At 42.3% G+C, this 18,259-nt stretch overlaps 1 protein-coding gene across 2 annotated transcripts; it reads right to left on the reverse strand.

Annotated features, from left to right (window-relative positions):
- Positions 1 to 67: 67 nt before the first annotated feature.
- ttc39a (tetratricopeptide repeat domain 39A) lies at positions 68 to 17,534 on the reverse strand. Of its 2 annotated transcripts, XM_028404209.1 has the most exons (21): positions 17,327 to 17,534; positions 16,502 to 16,552; positions 16,336 to 16,386; positions 16,058 to 16,111; positions 11,494 to 11,598; positions 6,596 to 6,727; positions 6,018 to 6,058; positions 5,856 to 5,923; positions 5,706 to 5,770; positions 5,479 to 5,578; positions 5,257 to 5,322; positions 4,598 to 4,706; positions 4,453 to 4,520; positions 4,300 to 4,359; positions 3,948 to 4,109; positions 3,695 to 3,786; positions 3,268 to 3,388; positions 2,863 to 2,974; positions 2,638 to 2,752; positions 2,370 to 2,486; positions 68 to 2,140 (listed from the first exon to the last, which is right to left on the reverse strand). In XM_028404209.1, exons 1-21 carry the CDS (start codon positions 17,377 to 17,379, stop codon positions 2,026 to 2,028), a joined length of 1,857 nt encoding a protein of 618 aa, XP_028260010.1. In that variant the 5' UTR covers positions 17,380 to 17,534; the 3' UTR covers positions 68 to 2,025. The 2 variants fall into 2 exon arrangements, with proteins under 2 accessions (XP_028260010.1, XP_028260011.1); XM_028404210.1 differs by lacking the exons at positions 16,058 to 16,111; positions 16,336 to 16,386; positions 16,502 to 16,552; positions 17,327 to 17,534 and adding an exon at positions 14,333 to 14,536.
- Between the last annotated feature and the right edge of the window lie 725 nt (positions 17,535 to 18,259).

Below are 18,259 nucleotides of genomic sequence, written 5' to 3' on the forward strand. Positions count from 1 at the left end.
CATTTATTGCAATTGTCGGGTTTGGTCATAAAATATTCTTCGGTCGCCTTTTTTCTTCTTGCATAAAATCAATCAATGTGTATTTTAAATAAAATATGACGTGTGCACTTCTTTAGAGCTGGCTGCCATTGGCTTGCACGTAAACAAGATGAGAGGACTCTTGTCTAATGGGCTAGATTACACATGTGAGAACATCGAGAGCAAAGATCTGCTTGCAAGCAGTGTCTCTTTGTTCTGTAAATAATGCAACTCTGTACTGTACAAACTGTATTTTGTTTGTGTTGGTGTGCTAAAAAAAACAGAACACAAAACAGGATGTTGGTCTCTTATCATCATTTCATCTTAAATTACAACAGAAACATTCAATATGTACAGGAATGTCATTCTGCTCAGTGGTAGCCATGCCCAGTAAAAACTGCAGACTGTAAACATCACAACACCACAAACTTTGGTTAGAATTTCTTTTGGCTTTAGCCTATGTTTAAAAACCAAAGGGTTGAAAAAAGGAAAATAAAATGAATTAATCATTAGAAAGTAAAGCGTAATTTGGTTGCTGGAATATTCTATAGAGCAACTGCTGTTAGAACAATAATTAGATTATATTTTCCTCCACCAATGAAAAATTAAACCTGACTCCTAGTCATCATCTTGACCCCGACACCTCCCTTAATCATGAATAAATCAGCAGTGCTCTAATTCCAACACTTGAGACACCATCTGAGTTTCTGGTTTTGCAGGTGCACAGGCTTTCCAATCACCTAACTACCTACAATGTAAGAGCAGAACCTCTATTTGTTTATAAACAGGTAACTATGCTGTACAGTATAACGTTCAGGTGACTATAGAGAAGCATGGCTGACACGGGGATGGCAGAAGATGTTCACAAAGCAGGAAGACTGTTGCAGTTGTGGCCATTCAGATCTCCTTCACCTACTAAAGATGCAGCAGGCAGACAAGCACGCAGGCCTTCGTGCTTGCTGTGAATGGGCCATTTGTCCACACTCAAGTACTAATGGAGCCCGTCCCACACACAAGGAGGAAAAAAGGAGGGACTGCCTTTCTAAAAGACACATTCATCTGTCCTCTTAAAACGGGACAATTTGTCTAAAAGGTGCCATTTACAATATATAAATGTAAAGAACAACTCTCACTGCCAAGACTTTGTCTGAGTCTGGAGAGTAGCTGATTTACAAAGCTCTGTGTACACCAGGATATTAGATTTGATCACTACACACAAGTAAATGTGTGTCATTGTTTCAATATGCATAAGGGGGGAAAAAGCAAAATGAACTATAAAAGGCTCAAACACAATGAGTGCAGTTTTAAAACAATGTAATGTAGTGGTGAATCCAATGTTTAGCAGTCATATATAATTTTGGTACTGATTAATAACACATTACAAAAGGATTAGCTGAGCTGCATGATGTGATAAATCCCAGTGTCAACACAACATTATGTGGTACTTTAATCTCTAATGTATATTAAACGCTAAAAAGGGGGAGGGCTTTGTAGGGCGCATGGTGCTTCTGGCTGGCTGTAGCTTCTGTCAGTCATTTATATGAAGGCTCTATGGGGTCAGTCTTCATTGGGTTAATCTCCACTGGACACATTTTATCCTGGAGACAATCTGCAGTATCTAGCACATAAATCTGACCTTGTTTTCTGCTCTAGTATTGCCCCTATGGGTGGCCACAGCACTAAGCCTGCTAGAAGCAATGTTTGATAAATATAGGCGCATTTCCCCTTTTAGTCTCTGTTTTATATCACACAAGGACATGAAGGTCATTATAATATATATCTCCCTGGAAGAGGGTGTAGCAGATTCACCTCAAGCCAGTAAAGGCCACACAAAGCTGCGGTTGGCCACGAGGGTGGCACACATAACAAAAAGAACCTCCATCTTTCCCTATCCCCTTGATGAAAAAGCAAATCAACCGCTCATAAGCGGAGCTGGTCTGGAGTGTTGCATTGTGGGACTGCAGAAACAGAAAGATGCCCCTGCTCTTGTGTGCCCTCTTCTGGCTGTTATGGACTGGTGGGTACGTGGATGCCATTCTCTCCGCTGCCCTTGGCCTTGTGCAAAGCAGCCTGTATACGGAAGTGTGTCCGCGATTCCATCGAATAGTTTTTGTAGTTTTGCCTGAAACAGAAAAAAGGGGTCAATTATAGTCGCATAACCCCATTCAGTGAAGAAAATACACTATATTTATTTATATGCATAAAGATATATGGGTGAAAAAACAAAAAAAACACTTTCGAAATAAAAAAATCCATAAAAAGTGATGCATTTGAGTTATGTGTTCATAATACATACCAACCACTGGATAGCCTCTTTGATTTAAAAAGCTTCTCCATGACAGATGACTTACTTTGCTGCTTCGAGGAGTTTGATGGCTTCATCTCTTCTGCCTTGCTCCAGACACAGCAGGCCGTGCTCCAGCAGGGCATTAGGAACAAGGTAGTGGTCATACTTGATCTGACTCTCACTGTAAATGTGGACAAAGATCCATTTTAAGACCAGAAAATACACAGAAAAAATGGCAAACTGTTGATAAAAGCAGCTGGAAGTGCTGTTCTATCTAGAAAAACACACATTATCTTTGTAGATTCTACAGTGTACTGTACATGTCAGCTTACTTGCAGAGGACGAGGGTGAAGTAGTGTTCAGCTTCCTCGTGGTGTCCCAGGTGTTTGAGACATAGTCCCTTCAAGAGGCTCAGCAGGCACTGGTCATCTATGGAGAACTCTGACCCTGAAAACAGGTTTGCAATTTAGCAAAAGCATGCCAATTCTCTAAACACTTTATTTATTGGAGTGTGTTGTTTTTTTTTAAAATTGTCTTTATGATTGTAGTTCACATACGTGGCATGCCTTCAAGTCTAGTCTGTGCTTCATCCAGAGTTTTCAGCATGCCCTCAGTCAGGTCTTTGTGTTTGCCAATGACTGTATAGCCATTCCAGATGTACATCATCTCCTAGACAAGAAACGTACACACAAATCATGGACAAATTCAGTCTGTGTAGATACAGGAAAACATGAAAAAAGTATTTCCTCTGTACCAACCCACTGGTCAGTGTAAGAATCTGACTTCAACAAAGGTTATTCTTATAGTTCCAGCTGCAGTTCAGCAAAGACAACAAAGCTCTGCATAAGTGGGCCAAATAAATGTTTCATAAACTTCACACCGCTTGGCAGTTATCCATCATCAGTGCACAACCTACAAGTACTGCCAAAATAGAGCCACATAAGCCATCATCCAGTACTGACCAGTGGAGGAGCAGGAAGAGGAATGGGATTTTCTGCAAAGTAGCGGCGGGCTTTCCTGATGGCAAACTTCTCTGTCGGTAAAGATTTTCCTGCAATTTTCTGCTTCAGACCCGGGACCTGCCTAAAATATAACACAGCATACACATAATATAGTTTAATTATCAGAACACTGTTGATGGTGGGCATCATTAGCAAAAAACTGTCCATCTCTGTTCTGCTGAACTGAAAAAGCCACTCGAGGGAGTGACAAAAAAATAAATCTTGGAGTCCAGTTGCCTCGATTTAAACTCTATTTTAAGAACTCACATTCTCAGTGAAAGACAGCTAGTGTTTTCTTAGAAGGCAACATTGTGATATCACAGACCTGTCACAGTGAGTCATCTCGGTTTTACTGTGGTTGCTGTGAGTAATTGCAGTACGTTCATACCTGAACAGAGTGAGTGCAGTCTCCCCGAAGGTTAGGCAATCATCTGAAGTCAGCATGCTGAGGTAAGCTGCTTTCATATACGCATATGTAGCCTTAAGGAAGGGGGAAATGTCATTACTACTGCAACTTCATCTTTATTTTTTTATAAGATGAGGAGAGAATGTTTTTCTTCTGAGCTGAGAAAATCTATGCAAGTACTTCATTACTTTCCACCATTGTTATTTTGCATAGTCCCATCCTACACAATGCCCACCTTGGACCACGAGTTCTCTTTGCTGAGCAGGTCAGCGTAAAAGTAGGCCATCTTCCAGTGTCTCTTGTACGTGAAGCACCACATTAGCTCCCAGTAGCACATGTGGTGGAACTGCTTCCACTGCTGCTGAGCCTCGCAGCACTCTTCAAAACGCCTGATGGCCTGACAGAAACACACACACCGACATTAAAGATCTATTTTTCCTAAACGTATTCAGTTTAAATGTGACATCCATCATGTTTTAATTGGATCAGTGATTCTGGTTCAGGATTCAAAGTGTGTTTAAACCCAAGAAAACTGAGCATGAGAAGCAGAAGAGACTGTTTGTATTTGATATATAGAAATGACATACAGCATCCAGGTTGCCTTTAATTTCTTCTATTCGACCAGCAAAGAACAAAAAGATGGATCCCTAGAAAAAGACACAACACATGATGTTTGAGACTATGACACATCAGGATTACACCCTAAATACATGGAGTACAGATTAACATTTCAGGCAAACCTTGGGATATTTTTTGAGATACGGCTGCAGCAGTTTCTCTGCATCCTCGACGTCTCCTTCTCCAGTGCCTGTGGGAGACATTCAGAACAAAGCCTGTTCAGATTCTTGCCTGTCTTATGGTTTTTGTGTTTGTGTTGTAGCTCACCTAGAATGAAGCTCATGAATGTGTGATAACAGAGCAGCAGCATATTGCACAGGAAGGACCTGAAAGTGCTTTCTGCAGAGCCCTCCTGAAGCTGCTGAAGACCAAACTCCTGCATGAACACACAGACACAGACACAGGTCTGTTGATCAAACCAGCACACAGAGAACACACTAATGCAGTTTGGTGAAATTGTCTGTGTTGAGTTAGTGTGGGCTGGAGGATGGACAGCGTCTGATTGTCTACCAGAATACTTATTGGAAGCCCTTCTAAATGGAGATAAGTCCAATATAAAGGGTGTGTCAGGTAGAAGAAGGAGCAACTTTAAACACTGTGTATCTTAGTGTAAATACATAGTCTCATGCCTCTGATAATAATGGACTCAGTTGACTTCACCATTATTTTGTAATGCGGTTTCATGAGTTAAATCAGCGATGAGACAGAATAAAAAGTCATTCTTTGAGTACAACAAAGGACAGGATGTGAGCCTGTGCACATTGTGCAGCTGAAAGGTTTCACTTCACTCATCCACAAAACATTCTGCTTTCAACATTCACCTCAGTGCCAGAAATGAGTTTCACAGGCAAGATTGTTTTTTTCTAATGAATGAGTTCAGTCCCACATACAGTCCCACACACTCACATCATTTCAGGAGGACTCACCTTATTACCAGAGAAACCAACGAACTCCAGCAGCTTGAGCGTCCGAGTGGGCAACATGGAAATCATCTGCAGCAGGAAGCAGACAAGCAGTGGAAAAGGTCCTAAATCACTTAAACTCTTCAGTAATTGTTGCAGCTGTATGCATATTGGACTATATATTAACTAGTGTTAAAGACATATTAAAGGGCCATTAACACAAAAAGTACAATCACTTCTACTTACTAGATTAAAGGCCCCTACTCCCAGCTTAACACCACCCTCAAAATGGCCATGGTTGTCACCATGAGTGTATCCAGACGACTGGAGGACAGCATGAAGCTCTCTGTCAAGACAAAATCAGAGACACTGATTGTATGAACAAAAACAGGATCTGGCAAAGTTGAAGGTCTGCTAGTAAACAGGGACTAACACAACCTACTACTGCCTATATATACTCTGAAGATTCTCACTTGTATGTCTGGTAGCTGTTCCTCACTTTGATCCCCCCTTTGATGAAGCTGATCATATTTTCATCCTGAAGCAGACAGGCAGTGAGTTTAAACAAACATAACAGTGTAAGTGGAGGCAGATTTTGTCAGGCAGTTCATCTGGCTCCTGACCTGAAGGAAGGTGAGTGCCGCCCTCTGCAGGAGACATTCTGCATAGCAGACTTCTGCATGGAGCTCCTCTGAGGCGCAAACAAGAGGAAAATGAGGCAAACGTTCACATATACAAATGAGCACATACCCTGAAATATGTTGACATATGTAACTTGTTCTGACCTTCTGTGAAGCTTTTGGTGAAGCTTGACCTCTTGCGGTGCCTGATGGAGAAAGTACACAGAACCGTCATCACATGGAAATTAAAATGGGTTTTCCTGATTGTTTTTAAGCAGCTGTGCGCTGCCCTGCATTGTCTCTCTTATCTTGTTTCATGCTAATTAGTGACTCAGCCTCATTCCAGTAAAGACAGGATGCTGAGCTGCCACAGGGTGAGGTTACTGCAAGAAAAGGCGCTGACCACACAGTAAGTTTGCGATCAGTTGTCATGTTAATAAAACTGCAGCTCTGATCTCATATCGGTGTGTTCATTGTTTTTGTGGCGTACTCAGCTCTCACAGGACAAACTGGCAGGCAGCTGTGACATTCTTTGGGGCAGGATGATCTCAGCATGTTTTCTGTTTTTGGTACAATGTTAAAAAGTGGATCCAGTGCTCATTAGATGCTGTGTAATATTTGTTTCATTTTATGTGAGAGGATTCACCATTACTTGTGCAGCTGACTTTACCAGAGACAAACTAATATGTTAATGTTTATCAGAAAGGGCATCATGTCACTGAGGTGCTGTGAGAAAGTCTCACCGCTGACAGATAGCCTGCGCCTCCTTCATGTTGTTCCCTGCAGCCAGAATGTGTTGGGGGTCAAAGGTCATCATGGCCTGCATCTCTAGAATGGTGGCATAGGTCAGAGCGTGGTACATGCTGTCTTTGGTTCTGTAAGAAAAGAAAACACACAATATTTGGCTTCTGCTATACTACAGTAGGCAGATGCTTTTCCCTCTTCAGGGCAGGCCCGGAGAACATAAGTGTATGTATAAAAATCCCCCACATTTATTTTTATCATAGCCCCCTTTTACATTTTTCACACTGACTGTGAAGCAGATGGAGGTCCAAAAAGTGTTCTACAGCTGCAATGACATTATCACCCATCCATCCGTCCATCCAAGTGTGTATGTTAGCAATCAAAACAAATAACACTGACACGGTGGGGCAGATGATTTCTAATTAATTCCTCATACCTCAAAGACACAAGTGACATGTTGGCATAATGAAAAGCTCCCTTAATCAAGTGATTATCCAAGAGAAAGTCACTAAGTTAGGCAGCAAAAATCAACTTTGCACAATTATTGCAAACAGATTAGAGGACTGAAAACACAGCAGTTCACACAAAACAGGCTGTCTATATCTGTTTATATCTATATCAGTGGTGTGTCACATCACACCCTCTGTTAAACAGGAATCCCTCATTTGGGTTTTCACTAACAATGTTTTTCGCATACTTGTTGAGCTAGTTACAAAAATCCTGTTGTTCCAGTTTTACCCCTTCATTAGAAATAATAATTTCTCATAAATGAACACGAAAAGCAGGATGCTGCCAATAATATGATGTTACACTGGAGTTTCATTAGCTTTAGATTTAGATATAGTTGCATTTAGTGTATATATAGAGTAATATATAACGCACGCACACACACACACGTGCGCACACACACAGTACAACTATTTTGGTAACATAGAAGCAGAGGTGTGTATTCAGAGAGGAATCCCATCAGTCTGCATTGCTCACATTCCTCTGCTGCTCGCCACAGACTGACACATGTGATGAGCTGCTCTGATGTCACTGATGTCACTGAGCTCAAACACAAACTTCATTTGCATAAACAGAATAATCAGCATATGGGAGGGGTGCACCAACACATGCCAACAAATAAGCCTTTACTTCTTTTGACATAGATGAAGAAAACTTTTCACTGATTCCTCACAGAGAATTTCAAGCAGATTTAAGCTGTGTCATCTAAGTGACACCGAGCCTCTGATAAATGAGGGCTTTTGTTAGCTGGTAATTAGACAGAATTTGCAAACTGTTCACCTAAACAAGTTCATTAACAGCTCTGATTCAGCAACCAAATGCAGAACGAGAACCAACTCAGTAAGAACCAGGAAGCAACAACAGCAGACTGTCAGAAGAGGCGGAGGTACAGATCGAGGAGGATTTGCCTGCCTCACATTTCCACTGCGTCAGGCTCATTTATCTAAGAGAGCAAACTCCAAAACCATTTAGGAAGGTGCTGTGAGGTAAATCTCTTGTTTGTGCTGAAAATGGCTGGGAATGTCAAACATCTGACAGCAGCACTTCAGTCTAAGGTCAATACAAAGCTTTGTCTCCATCTGTAAGCAGGGCCTGCTGCATATTTTCACCACAATATGTTTCCATGATACAAGGGAGGAGCTGCTTTGTGATTTCATGCGCGCAGACATGCCTTGTTTTCAGTTCTGCACATGTTAGCACAAATCAGGAAGTGCAACAGTGGTGAGAGCATCACTGCATGCACTTTATTTCTGACAGTGTCCAGCAGGATGGATTACAATAACCAACTGTGTCAAAGTTGGTCAGATTTGACCATTTGAGTGATGTAACTCACAATGTGTCTGTGAGCCTGCAGAGGGACCATATCTCAGCTTTTAGACAAACTCAGGGGCAGAACAGCATGAAGGGAAACCTGCACTGTGCTGTCTGCTGCATGTTTGGACAGGGAGCTGCCTAACATCTAAGCCTGCTGTTAGACACTGATGGGATTGGAGGCCTGATGAAGAACGAAAAAAAAACACATAAAGACATACTTCACTGGTTATTTAGCAAACACGTTTCCACATGGCTGAAAATACATGTTCAGCAGGAGCATGTCATAAACTGCGTGGCTGCAGTTTGTTGAAAGCAGCCCAGCAGGGCATAGCACATACAAACAGTCAAATACGTACCCTATGTTTTATGATGTATTTAAGCTAATAGTATCAGGTGGAGTGTCCTCATTGTGTTGATTTAATTAACACACAACTGGTTGAAGTGTATCTGAAGGACAGATAGGAGACTCACGCTGAGGAAAAGCGGATTTAAAAGCACTCACAGAGAGGCTTCTGCTGCTGTTACACATGTCTCTCTCACACATGTCTCCCACAGATGGATCTCTCTCATAACACACCAGAATGCCCTCAGACTATACTGCACATTCTGAGACTCAAGACAGTCAGCTTTATCACAAAACATTTTTTCTGAGCAGCAAACAAACCAGAAATCTCAGAATTTGATGTGTGTCTGTTTGATTCTACTGCATCCTTGACTGGATTCAGTTAAACCAAGGAGAGGCAAGACAGATTTATTTAACTCTGACATCATACTGGCCTGATTCAAGTGTAAACATCTGGGTTTAAAGCAGAATTTACCCATCAGTACTAAGGAGAGGGGAAGAAAGTTGCAGGATGAGTATCAAGACAGAAATCAGGACTCCCACACAGGGCAGGCAGACTTCCAGGCCACAAGTGGCGGCAGGGTTGACAGTGTAGGCTCAGATTGTCCTCCAGATTGGAATAGAGAATCTTTTTGGTGACAAAGTTTTTATGCAAGGTTGAAAAAAGTCTTTAAATGTGTTATCGTGATGACAACACCTCTAATATTCTAGTTTTAGACAGGAAGTCATTCTTATGACACACTGTAACCCAGCACTAAAAAGAAACTAAGGAGTGGCCTGCAGCTCCAATGGGAAGAGACAAGGGGGGGGCTTATAACAACAACAATGTGATCAAGGTTCTGATAACCCAGCAGAGAATAAGCAGGGGACAATAGAGTAACCCGATGTCACAGTGTTGGCAGCGTTAGGGTGTGATTGTGCAGAGGGAGTAACTCAGAGCAGCACGTCAACCAGACACACTAGTACCTCTGTCTGTGACTGATTACTGTGCAACAGACTCAGCTTTTTACATTTTTAAGCACTGCCCAGCATTTTTTAGTATTCACACAAAAGAATGGTGAAGTCACAGCAGCAATGTCACACACTTTTGTTAGAACAATACTGGATTACATCCACTGCCTTCTAATCTGACTTTGAAATATTAAGACAATCAAAATATGAGCAGAGTAAACCTGAAATAAGTTTAACATTATATATTAATATTATAATTATCTGTACTGAAACAGGACAATTATCTAATGGACAGCAGGTCTGTACAGAAAGAAGGTCGGGCTGCTAAATGTCTGCACACAGGCTCGATTATTAACCAGCTCTGTTCAATCAAATCATCATTTAACTAAACCAGATGCATGAAATTAGACAAAGAGTCCCACCAGAAGGAGGTCAGACCAAGTGACTGAAATGCTGCAGTCTGGAGGTATTAGAAAGCTTTGTGGAGGTTAGGGGTGGGCGATATGGCAAACATTTTATATCACGATTCTTTAATGATAAAATCACGAGTCCTCATGGAGCCTCTTCATCAAATGCCTGCGTTATTGATTTGGTGACGTCATTAGCTGTTGCCTCTGTCTGCATCTGAGGTACACACGTGGCCCTCCCACTGCACACACACACACAGGTGCTGACGGCACAACAGCAGCGAACCTGAATATAACGAGCTGGTAATGTTCAGAGAGGTGGGCGCGTACGCGCTCGTAGCATTATAATACACGCGGCCCTTCCACTGCGACACACGTCGCGCGCAAACACACACACACACACAGGCTTAGAACACGCGCAGTACCGAACATAAAGGTGGAGTTCGTTTTAGGGACCAGTTCCTCCGTTCTCTTTTCGTTTTCAGCCGTAGCTTCCTAACAGAGAGGCTGTCATTGGTTGGTCGTGTTCACATTAAGCGCACTGAGAGTTGGACGAGTGAAAAAACTCATGCGTCTGCGCGAACATAGAACTGCAATTAATAGAAGGTGCTCTATGGACGATAAAACGATCTGTCCGTTCTGGTAGATCAAATCCTTCACGATCATTTATCGTCAAATCGCACACCCCTAGTGGAGGTATTAGTTAAACAATAGTAAACCAATAAAGGGTGACCTTCCTAAATTCTGCCAAAAACAGCATAACAACCCTAAATAAGATCTTCTTCTTCTTCTTTGGACACAGCCAATCATCTGACCACCACCTAACTCTGTCCTTGGCATCCTCTTTTCTCGCACTCTTGTCAAAAGGATCCATATGTCTCTTCAGTGACCTTCCTCTTGACCTCTTTTCTGGCAGCTCCATTTCCAACATCCTTCTACCAGCATAACCACTATCCGTCCTCTGCACATGTCCAAAGCATCTCAGTCTGGCCCTCTGATGTCTTAGACTTTAAATGCCCCTCTGTGGATTTGGATGGGGTGGAGGGGGACAGCGAGGCAGACAGCTACCTTGTGATGCACTCAAAGTGGCCCCAACCTTAATTAAATGCTGAACTAATATAATTTAAATGAGTGAGTAGAATTTGTACTGTTATAAACATGTTTATTTTCTCCAAGAACTGCTTTTACAGATTGGTGCTTTCCTGCTGAGTGATGTTTGAATAGGTTTTGTATGTGTTTGCGGCTTCCGGTTCAAAAAACGCCTGAGAAAGCAAAAACACTAAAAATATCTGCATATACTGTATTATATACGTTACACTGAAAGCCAGGTGAGAGGAGCAGCTGCGTCAGCTCGTGATGTCGGCCACACTCTTACCTGCTTTTGAGTCGAGCCTGCGCCTCCTCAAAATCATTTCTGAGGAACAGATCCAGGGCAGCCATGCAGTCCTCCAGAGCCAGTGACAGGTCTGAGCGCGAGCACCTGCATGAAAAACACAAAATCTGAATGAAATAATGCTGGAAACACAGATGGTTAGTTGAACACAGGCAACCTGAGCCATACTCCAGAGAGTGCTTTGCTGTTAATGTTGCTGCTGTTTGTATCACACTGCACATTACAGAAGGAATCAGCATAAATCACAGCTGCTGAATAACCACCTACAATTCCTAAAAATAAATACAGACTGCAGCCATTCTGACCAGGATCTGTGATTACAGGTACAGAACAGACGCCCTCAATGACTGATGATAATGCTGCTCTCTGTTCATTACGTGCTGCACATGATGCTCACGTGACCGGTATGTATCATGGCCAAACCGAGCACAAGTCATGACTGAGACTCATCACATGGTTCTACCACCTCACCTCACGGTGTGAGCGTCACACAGCATGTGAAAAACACATTAACAACATAATGAATTAGAGAAAACAAATGAAGCTGATGGTGGAGCTGAACTAATGAACGTCAGGAGGGTTAGATTAAGATGATTTATTTACTTAATTTGAAATATGACTTGTTTGTTGTACATAATAATGTTTCTTCTTAGAATTTGTTTTTTTTGTGTTAAAATGCATCAGTGGGACATTTTCAGCCACACAAGTACACAGAAACTAAGCAAACACACCTACGACAAATGTGTACGACAGTGGTGACTAATGCATTTTACACTGGGGGCTATTAGAAACACAGGAGGACTACAAACCCATCTCAAACACACACGCACACACGCACACACACACACTGCTACCACCATGACCGAGAGGCAGACACACTGCTGCAGTGCTGGCTAATGACATGCGGGTGACTGCTGTGTTCACCATATGACCAGCAGCAAGCTGAGCTTCCTGATAACAGCACAGGGACGGCCGCTGTCAGGGAAACGTATGAATGTGTGATCACTGAGTATGACATATGTTTGTCTGCTACATTTACTGAGGTGTTAGAGCAAACACACACACACACACACACACACACACATACTAACAAACACAAACAACAAGGTTAGCCTGTGCTGCAAATTAATAAGATGCTGAAAAGTGAGTGCCTACAGACAACTAAAGGGATCAATAATAAAAGCAGTAATAATTGGTGTACTTCTGTTACTGATTTCAAGGATAATGCAGCAGAGTCACATGTTCTCCTCTGCTGAGCTTCTCTACTGTTTTCTCTGAATGAGAGTCACTTCACTAAAAGCAACAAGCCTGCAGAAAAACAAGCAGCAACAGCTAATGGCATCAATTTATATTTTTAAACAGAACACATCCGATTTGTTACAGCTCATACACACTATCTGCACTGACTTCAGTCATTTGTTACACATTTGGCACTGTTGAAAAATTCTGAACTCATGCACATTAATGCCACTTTATTCATGGCGAAAAGATGTCTTGCTTGTACACTTGATTCAAAAAGCATCAGTGTCTACTGAAGTTAGCATGCTAACAGGCTAGCTGTACACTTTGTGGAATCTAACCAAATGACCAAGTCAGCCAAGGTCTAACAAGCCAAAGAAAGCACCCCAGCTACAGGTGTCTGTGTCAAGTATAGACATCATCCCAACACTCACCATGTATGAGGAAGTGGTAACCATGGACTGTATACTATATCTAACAGCAGCAGACTGCACACTGAGAAGTAGATGTGGCTTAGCTGCAACGATCACAACACCACATTTCAGCTCCATGGGCTCACCTCATTTTGTGCCGACAGAAATAAAGCTGTGTGCAGTGAAACCTGGTTATAGTGGGCTAGTTTCTAATTAGCGTTTGTGTCATGTTCCTGTTTTGTATCATGACATAAAATGAGTAGTATTATACATAATTCACCATCATTAAACACCAGTAAACACAACTCTGAAAGTGGCCTTAGCATCTCTCAAGCTATTTAACATAAACAACAAGTTGCTCCTTTGACCAGCAGGTAAATGTGCGTGTTGTGTCATTATTTGTCATATCTTCTGTTCTTCTTTGGATTAAGTTTGGTATCTCACCAGTCACACAAGTTGTTTTGTTACCAGCTTTATCCTTTCCTTAAAGCTGGAAGCTAGTCCGACTGGTACTGACTGAATGAAAAAACACATTCTGGCAAAGTTCACACTTTGAACACAACCTGAGGCCTGAGGACATTGAAAGGGACATGGACCATTTCTCAGTCAGTGAGCAACAATTATCACACAGTACAGGACTCTGTCTTTAAAATGCAGGGAATAACTGACAATTATGTGTAATGAAGAAAAAGGCATGATAACCACCAGAGTGGGTTAGGCTCAGGATGTGCATACCACGCATTGTCCCACTAATTTAATTGGGTTTCAATTCAGTAAGCCTGAAATTCTGAGTTGATTTCTCCAGAGAGCAACTTGCACAATGATGATCATTATCAGCCATACAAAGACACACACACACACACACACACATAAAACTACTATGAATATGCACTTCACTGCATCACATCAACATCCTTCTAAGGGTGACGAAGCATTAGTTTGGAGCTTACACACATTCATACAGCTGTTATAAGAGCTTTAGAGGCCGCGCTGCGTCGAGCAGCTACGAAAATAAACCGAGCGAGTTTGTCCACATGCCTCAGTGTCTCTCTCTCTCACACACACACACGTTTTCTCTTCACATGACGATGGGAAAAAAAGCGAAAAAAGACACAGAGGCTGACTGAATGACAAACGCACATCCTCCCAACACACAGTGAGTATCTTACCCGTTTGACAGAGTGTCTTCCTCTCCTGACATTTTCATCTGGCAGAGTGTATGTGTGTGTGTGAAGGAGAGACAGAGAAAAAGCCAGAAGTAAAGATAATTGCAGAAGTAAGCGTGAGTCTGCGGCCTTTCCAGCAGTGCTGTGTAATGATCTGTGTCTCTTTCTGTAGCAGCAGAAACCAGAGGAGAAGCAGCAGAAGGGCAGGCTGGTAGAAGAGAGAGAGAGAGAGAGAGAGAGAGGGGGAGAGGCAGAGGAATGAATGAGAACGAGGGGAAGGGAGGAAGAGGTAGGACCAAGCAGCAACAGCAGCCCCTAATAAGATTGGGATGACTATCACACATGAGGAGAGAATGCACAGTCTATCTGTGCTGCCCCCAACACACACACACAGACACACACACAGAAAAACTGTCCCACCTACTTCCGATCATCACCCTTATGCTACACACTGCAGTCTCAGCTCTGATTGGTTCATGCTAAATCAGGGGTGGGGCTTAAACTGCCCAGAACTCACAGCAAGAGGATTTTATATAAGATGTGAAAGTGCTAAAAAAGCACAGCTGGGAGGAAGAAAAGAGTACGAGCTAAAAGAAGAATGTTCTTCACTGTCAACACTGACATAAAACTTCCTGCTACTAAAAGTGCAACAGGAACAAGATGCGAAGAAATAAACAGCTGCTGCTGGGCTGCGAGCTCAGCTGGTCAGGTCTGACTGCTGCAGTCACAGAGACTGAACACTGCAGCAGGCACAGAGTCCAGAAATAGAAGACATAGATGCAGCAGCACAGGTTCAGAGTAAAAGCACAGTGTCAGGAGTTATGTTGTTGTATCCCATTAACAGTGCATCTATCGGAGTATGTGAGAGAAGGCCTCATCTGGGCACACAAGAAGTGACTGATAAGTTTGTGGCCTTAAGAAAGAGCAGCTCAGCGAACATTTAAAATAGAGATCTGTTTTTTGTAGAAGCTGAAGTCCTTAGGGAAGTAGTACCCTGACGGTGTCAAATGAGGTAACTGCATGGACACGTTCTGTGGAGATACCCAGCTCTGTGGGCTCCTGTGTTGTCCTTGTGGACATCTGTCCTCAGGCAGATCTTGTGAATGTCTATTTCCTCAGACTTGTGATTTTTCAATTATCCATACAGAAATACCACAAACCTTATTGAATAGCTGAACTGTGAGAGCTGCATAAATCATCTGCTTCTTAGACCACAGCGTCAAACCTCCCTCACACTTCACTTGATCTCATAAGCTCATTAAAACTCAATCAGCAGAGACCAAGTAGAAAATGATGAGCGTGACAAATGTTGTGACATGAGTTTGAAAACACTCATCTCATTCTTCTTTGTAAAAACAGCATGAAACATTTCTACAAATTCTTCTACACTTACAATCTCTCATAATGGCCCATAAAAACATCATCACAAGAGCAGAGCACTTTGCAGAGCTCAGCTCAGGAACAACAGGGAAACCCATCAACACTAATAGAGTGCAAAAAACAGGGTGCTGTGTGAGGAGAGGAAAGGAGAGGAATATGATTTGATGCTCCAGAAATGCTGCTATTATAACAATTTCGGCTTTTTAACATGCAAAATGATCATATTTGAAAAGCAGTTAAGTATAAGTCTGTAGTCTTTTTTGACAAAAAACAGCTTCCAATCTGTTCAGAATTTCAGCAAACACGTCTCTGCGACATGCTGTGTGAGTTCACGCTGTGGCCTCTTACCCATTCGATGGATTTGTTGACTCCTGAGCATCTTCGCTGTCTGGGAGCTGTAACCTGAAACAGAGGAACAAAAAAAGGCCGTTCAGAGGAAAGGGGCTAATCAGAGGGGATGACAGCCAGCTCAAAGGCCTGCTATTGTTAGAGGAACACGATCGTCAGAGCCGAGGACACTCTCAGGCTGCACTGTTCTCACAAAGATTTACTGATTTCTCAGATATTAATCGGTCAGTTTGGGAGCGGTTTGGTCATTTTCCTTAATGTGATTTTAAGACACTCACTTGAAGTCTGTGATGATGGGATCCAGGTCTGGACTGTTTATGACTGACAACCTGAGATAAGAAATAGAAAGTCACATGTTTCATTTCACTGTGAGAGTTGTTGTCTTTTCATCTTATTGTTCGTGACTGTAAGATCAAATGACTGGTGTGCACAATGTGAACGTACCGGCTCGGGGAGTTTGGGCTGACAGGGATGTCTTGTGCCTGCGTGGCGTCCCTGTGAAGAGCGCCAAAGGTCAGCTTAGAGAAAATAGTTACGGAAGCTTCTCATGATGGTGAGAAGAGGGCGTTACACTGAGGACTGAAAGTCATCAGCAACAAGGAAAATAAGACAAGGCTTCACATCTGAGTTCAAATGTTTGTAATTAAAACTTCAGCAAATAATCATTTTCAGGGACCCTTGGGCCCTTCTCAAGGGTCACAAGGTAAACCTGAGGAGTCAGTCGATTAATGAGAAAGGAAACAGGAAATAAAACTAAATGATGACAAAAAAAAGTCCATGATTTGAACGATTTCCTCTTTATAGACTAAACAGTTATTCAGTTGACCATGAAAATTCCAGAGGCCCCGTGGGTGTAGTGTTTACTCTGTGACAGTACGTGTATGTTTCATTTTGTAAATGTTCCTAATGTTTTGTGAGTTAACAACATGTTTACACATGCATGCTGTATTTCTAACTTGGAGTGTCACATAAAGGGAATTATAGGGCAGACACTAAAGTAAGTAGTAAGTACTTTAGTTACATGAAGCATTTTCACATAGTAGCTTTATGATTATATGTGCTTCTATACGGTAATCAGTGGTTTAATAGAACATAATAATAATAAGACACACACAATGCGTCCCAACGACCACAACGTTATCTAAACAACAAAGACATCAGCAGCACATGAGGACTTCTACCGTAAAGTGCGATTAAGATCCGCCACTGTGGAAACAAGACGTGTAGCGACAGGGTTGACTGATGTCTGAAGGCTTTCTGTCTACTCACTTTTTGTTGTCATCTTTCTTCACGCTTCTCCTCAAGCTGCTGATAAAACTCATTCCACAGCGCTGGGATCCGGCGACACGGCCGAGGACGCGGACGGAGCAACTTTACGCGGCGGGCATGGATGGACGCGCGGAGCGGCAGGAGAGCAGCGCAGCGGCGCACGGTTCACCTCACAGGGACACGAATGAAAGCGCAGCGGCTTCCTCCTTCCTGACGTGGAAAGGTGCGCTGTCCTCATTAACATATCAATGACTTTCCTATTATAATATACAGGAATGTAGCAGCTGTCTGCGAGGTCCTAAAGCCCTCCATGTTACAGCAAGGTGGCACAAACACGTGACAGAGGCAGCATTAGAGACGCATGAAAGACGATATCAATACAACCCTTTAAATAGACCTAATTCCAACATAAAGCGTTTGATTTGACCTACTTTATTCTATTCTATAAACAGGTCTGCTTTTGTTCTAACACATTCTTAATAGTATGATTGGCTTTTCATTAATAAAAGTCATAACTTTGTTATTTTATTGTGCCCTTAAATTTGTGCTTTATCTCTACAAGGTTATTAGTTTGATTGCTGATGCTAGGCTATTGTTCTTCGCCTTCGTTCCTTCTTTCTTTCTTTCTTCCATACCTATTTCAAGCTACAGACTCCATTTTAGTCTTATGACGCTCATTAGATGCTGCTCTATCAAACTTGTATTCAGAATTTTCTAATTCCGAATCGTTTCCGCACGCCAGGCTCTCAAAGTTGGAGTGGTTTTTGAGGTCTCTGCTGTTACCATGGTGACAGGCTGACACACAGAGGCATACAAAGCTCTGAATTGCTCTGATTCTCCAGCAATTCAGAGCAATCCTTCACATCAACGTTCAGAGCAATGCTTCAGCTGCAGCAATCAAAGTTGAATTTTCTTCAGGAAATGCCCTTTTCT

The sequence above is a fragment of the Parambassis ranga genome, chromosome 4, assembly GCF_900634625.1.
Source record: "Parambassis ranga chromosome 4, fParRan2.1, whole genome shotgun sequence".
Taxonomy (NCBI): domain Eukaryota; kingdom Metazoa; phylum Chordata; class Actinopteri; family Ambassidae; genus Parambassis; species Parambassis ranga.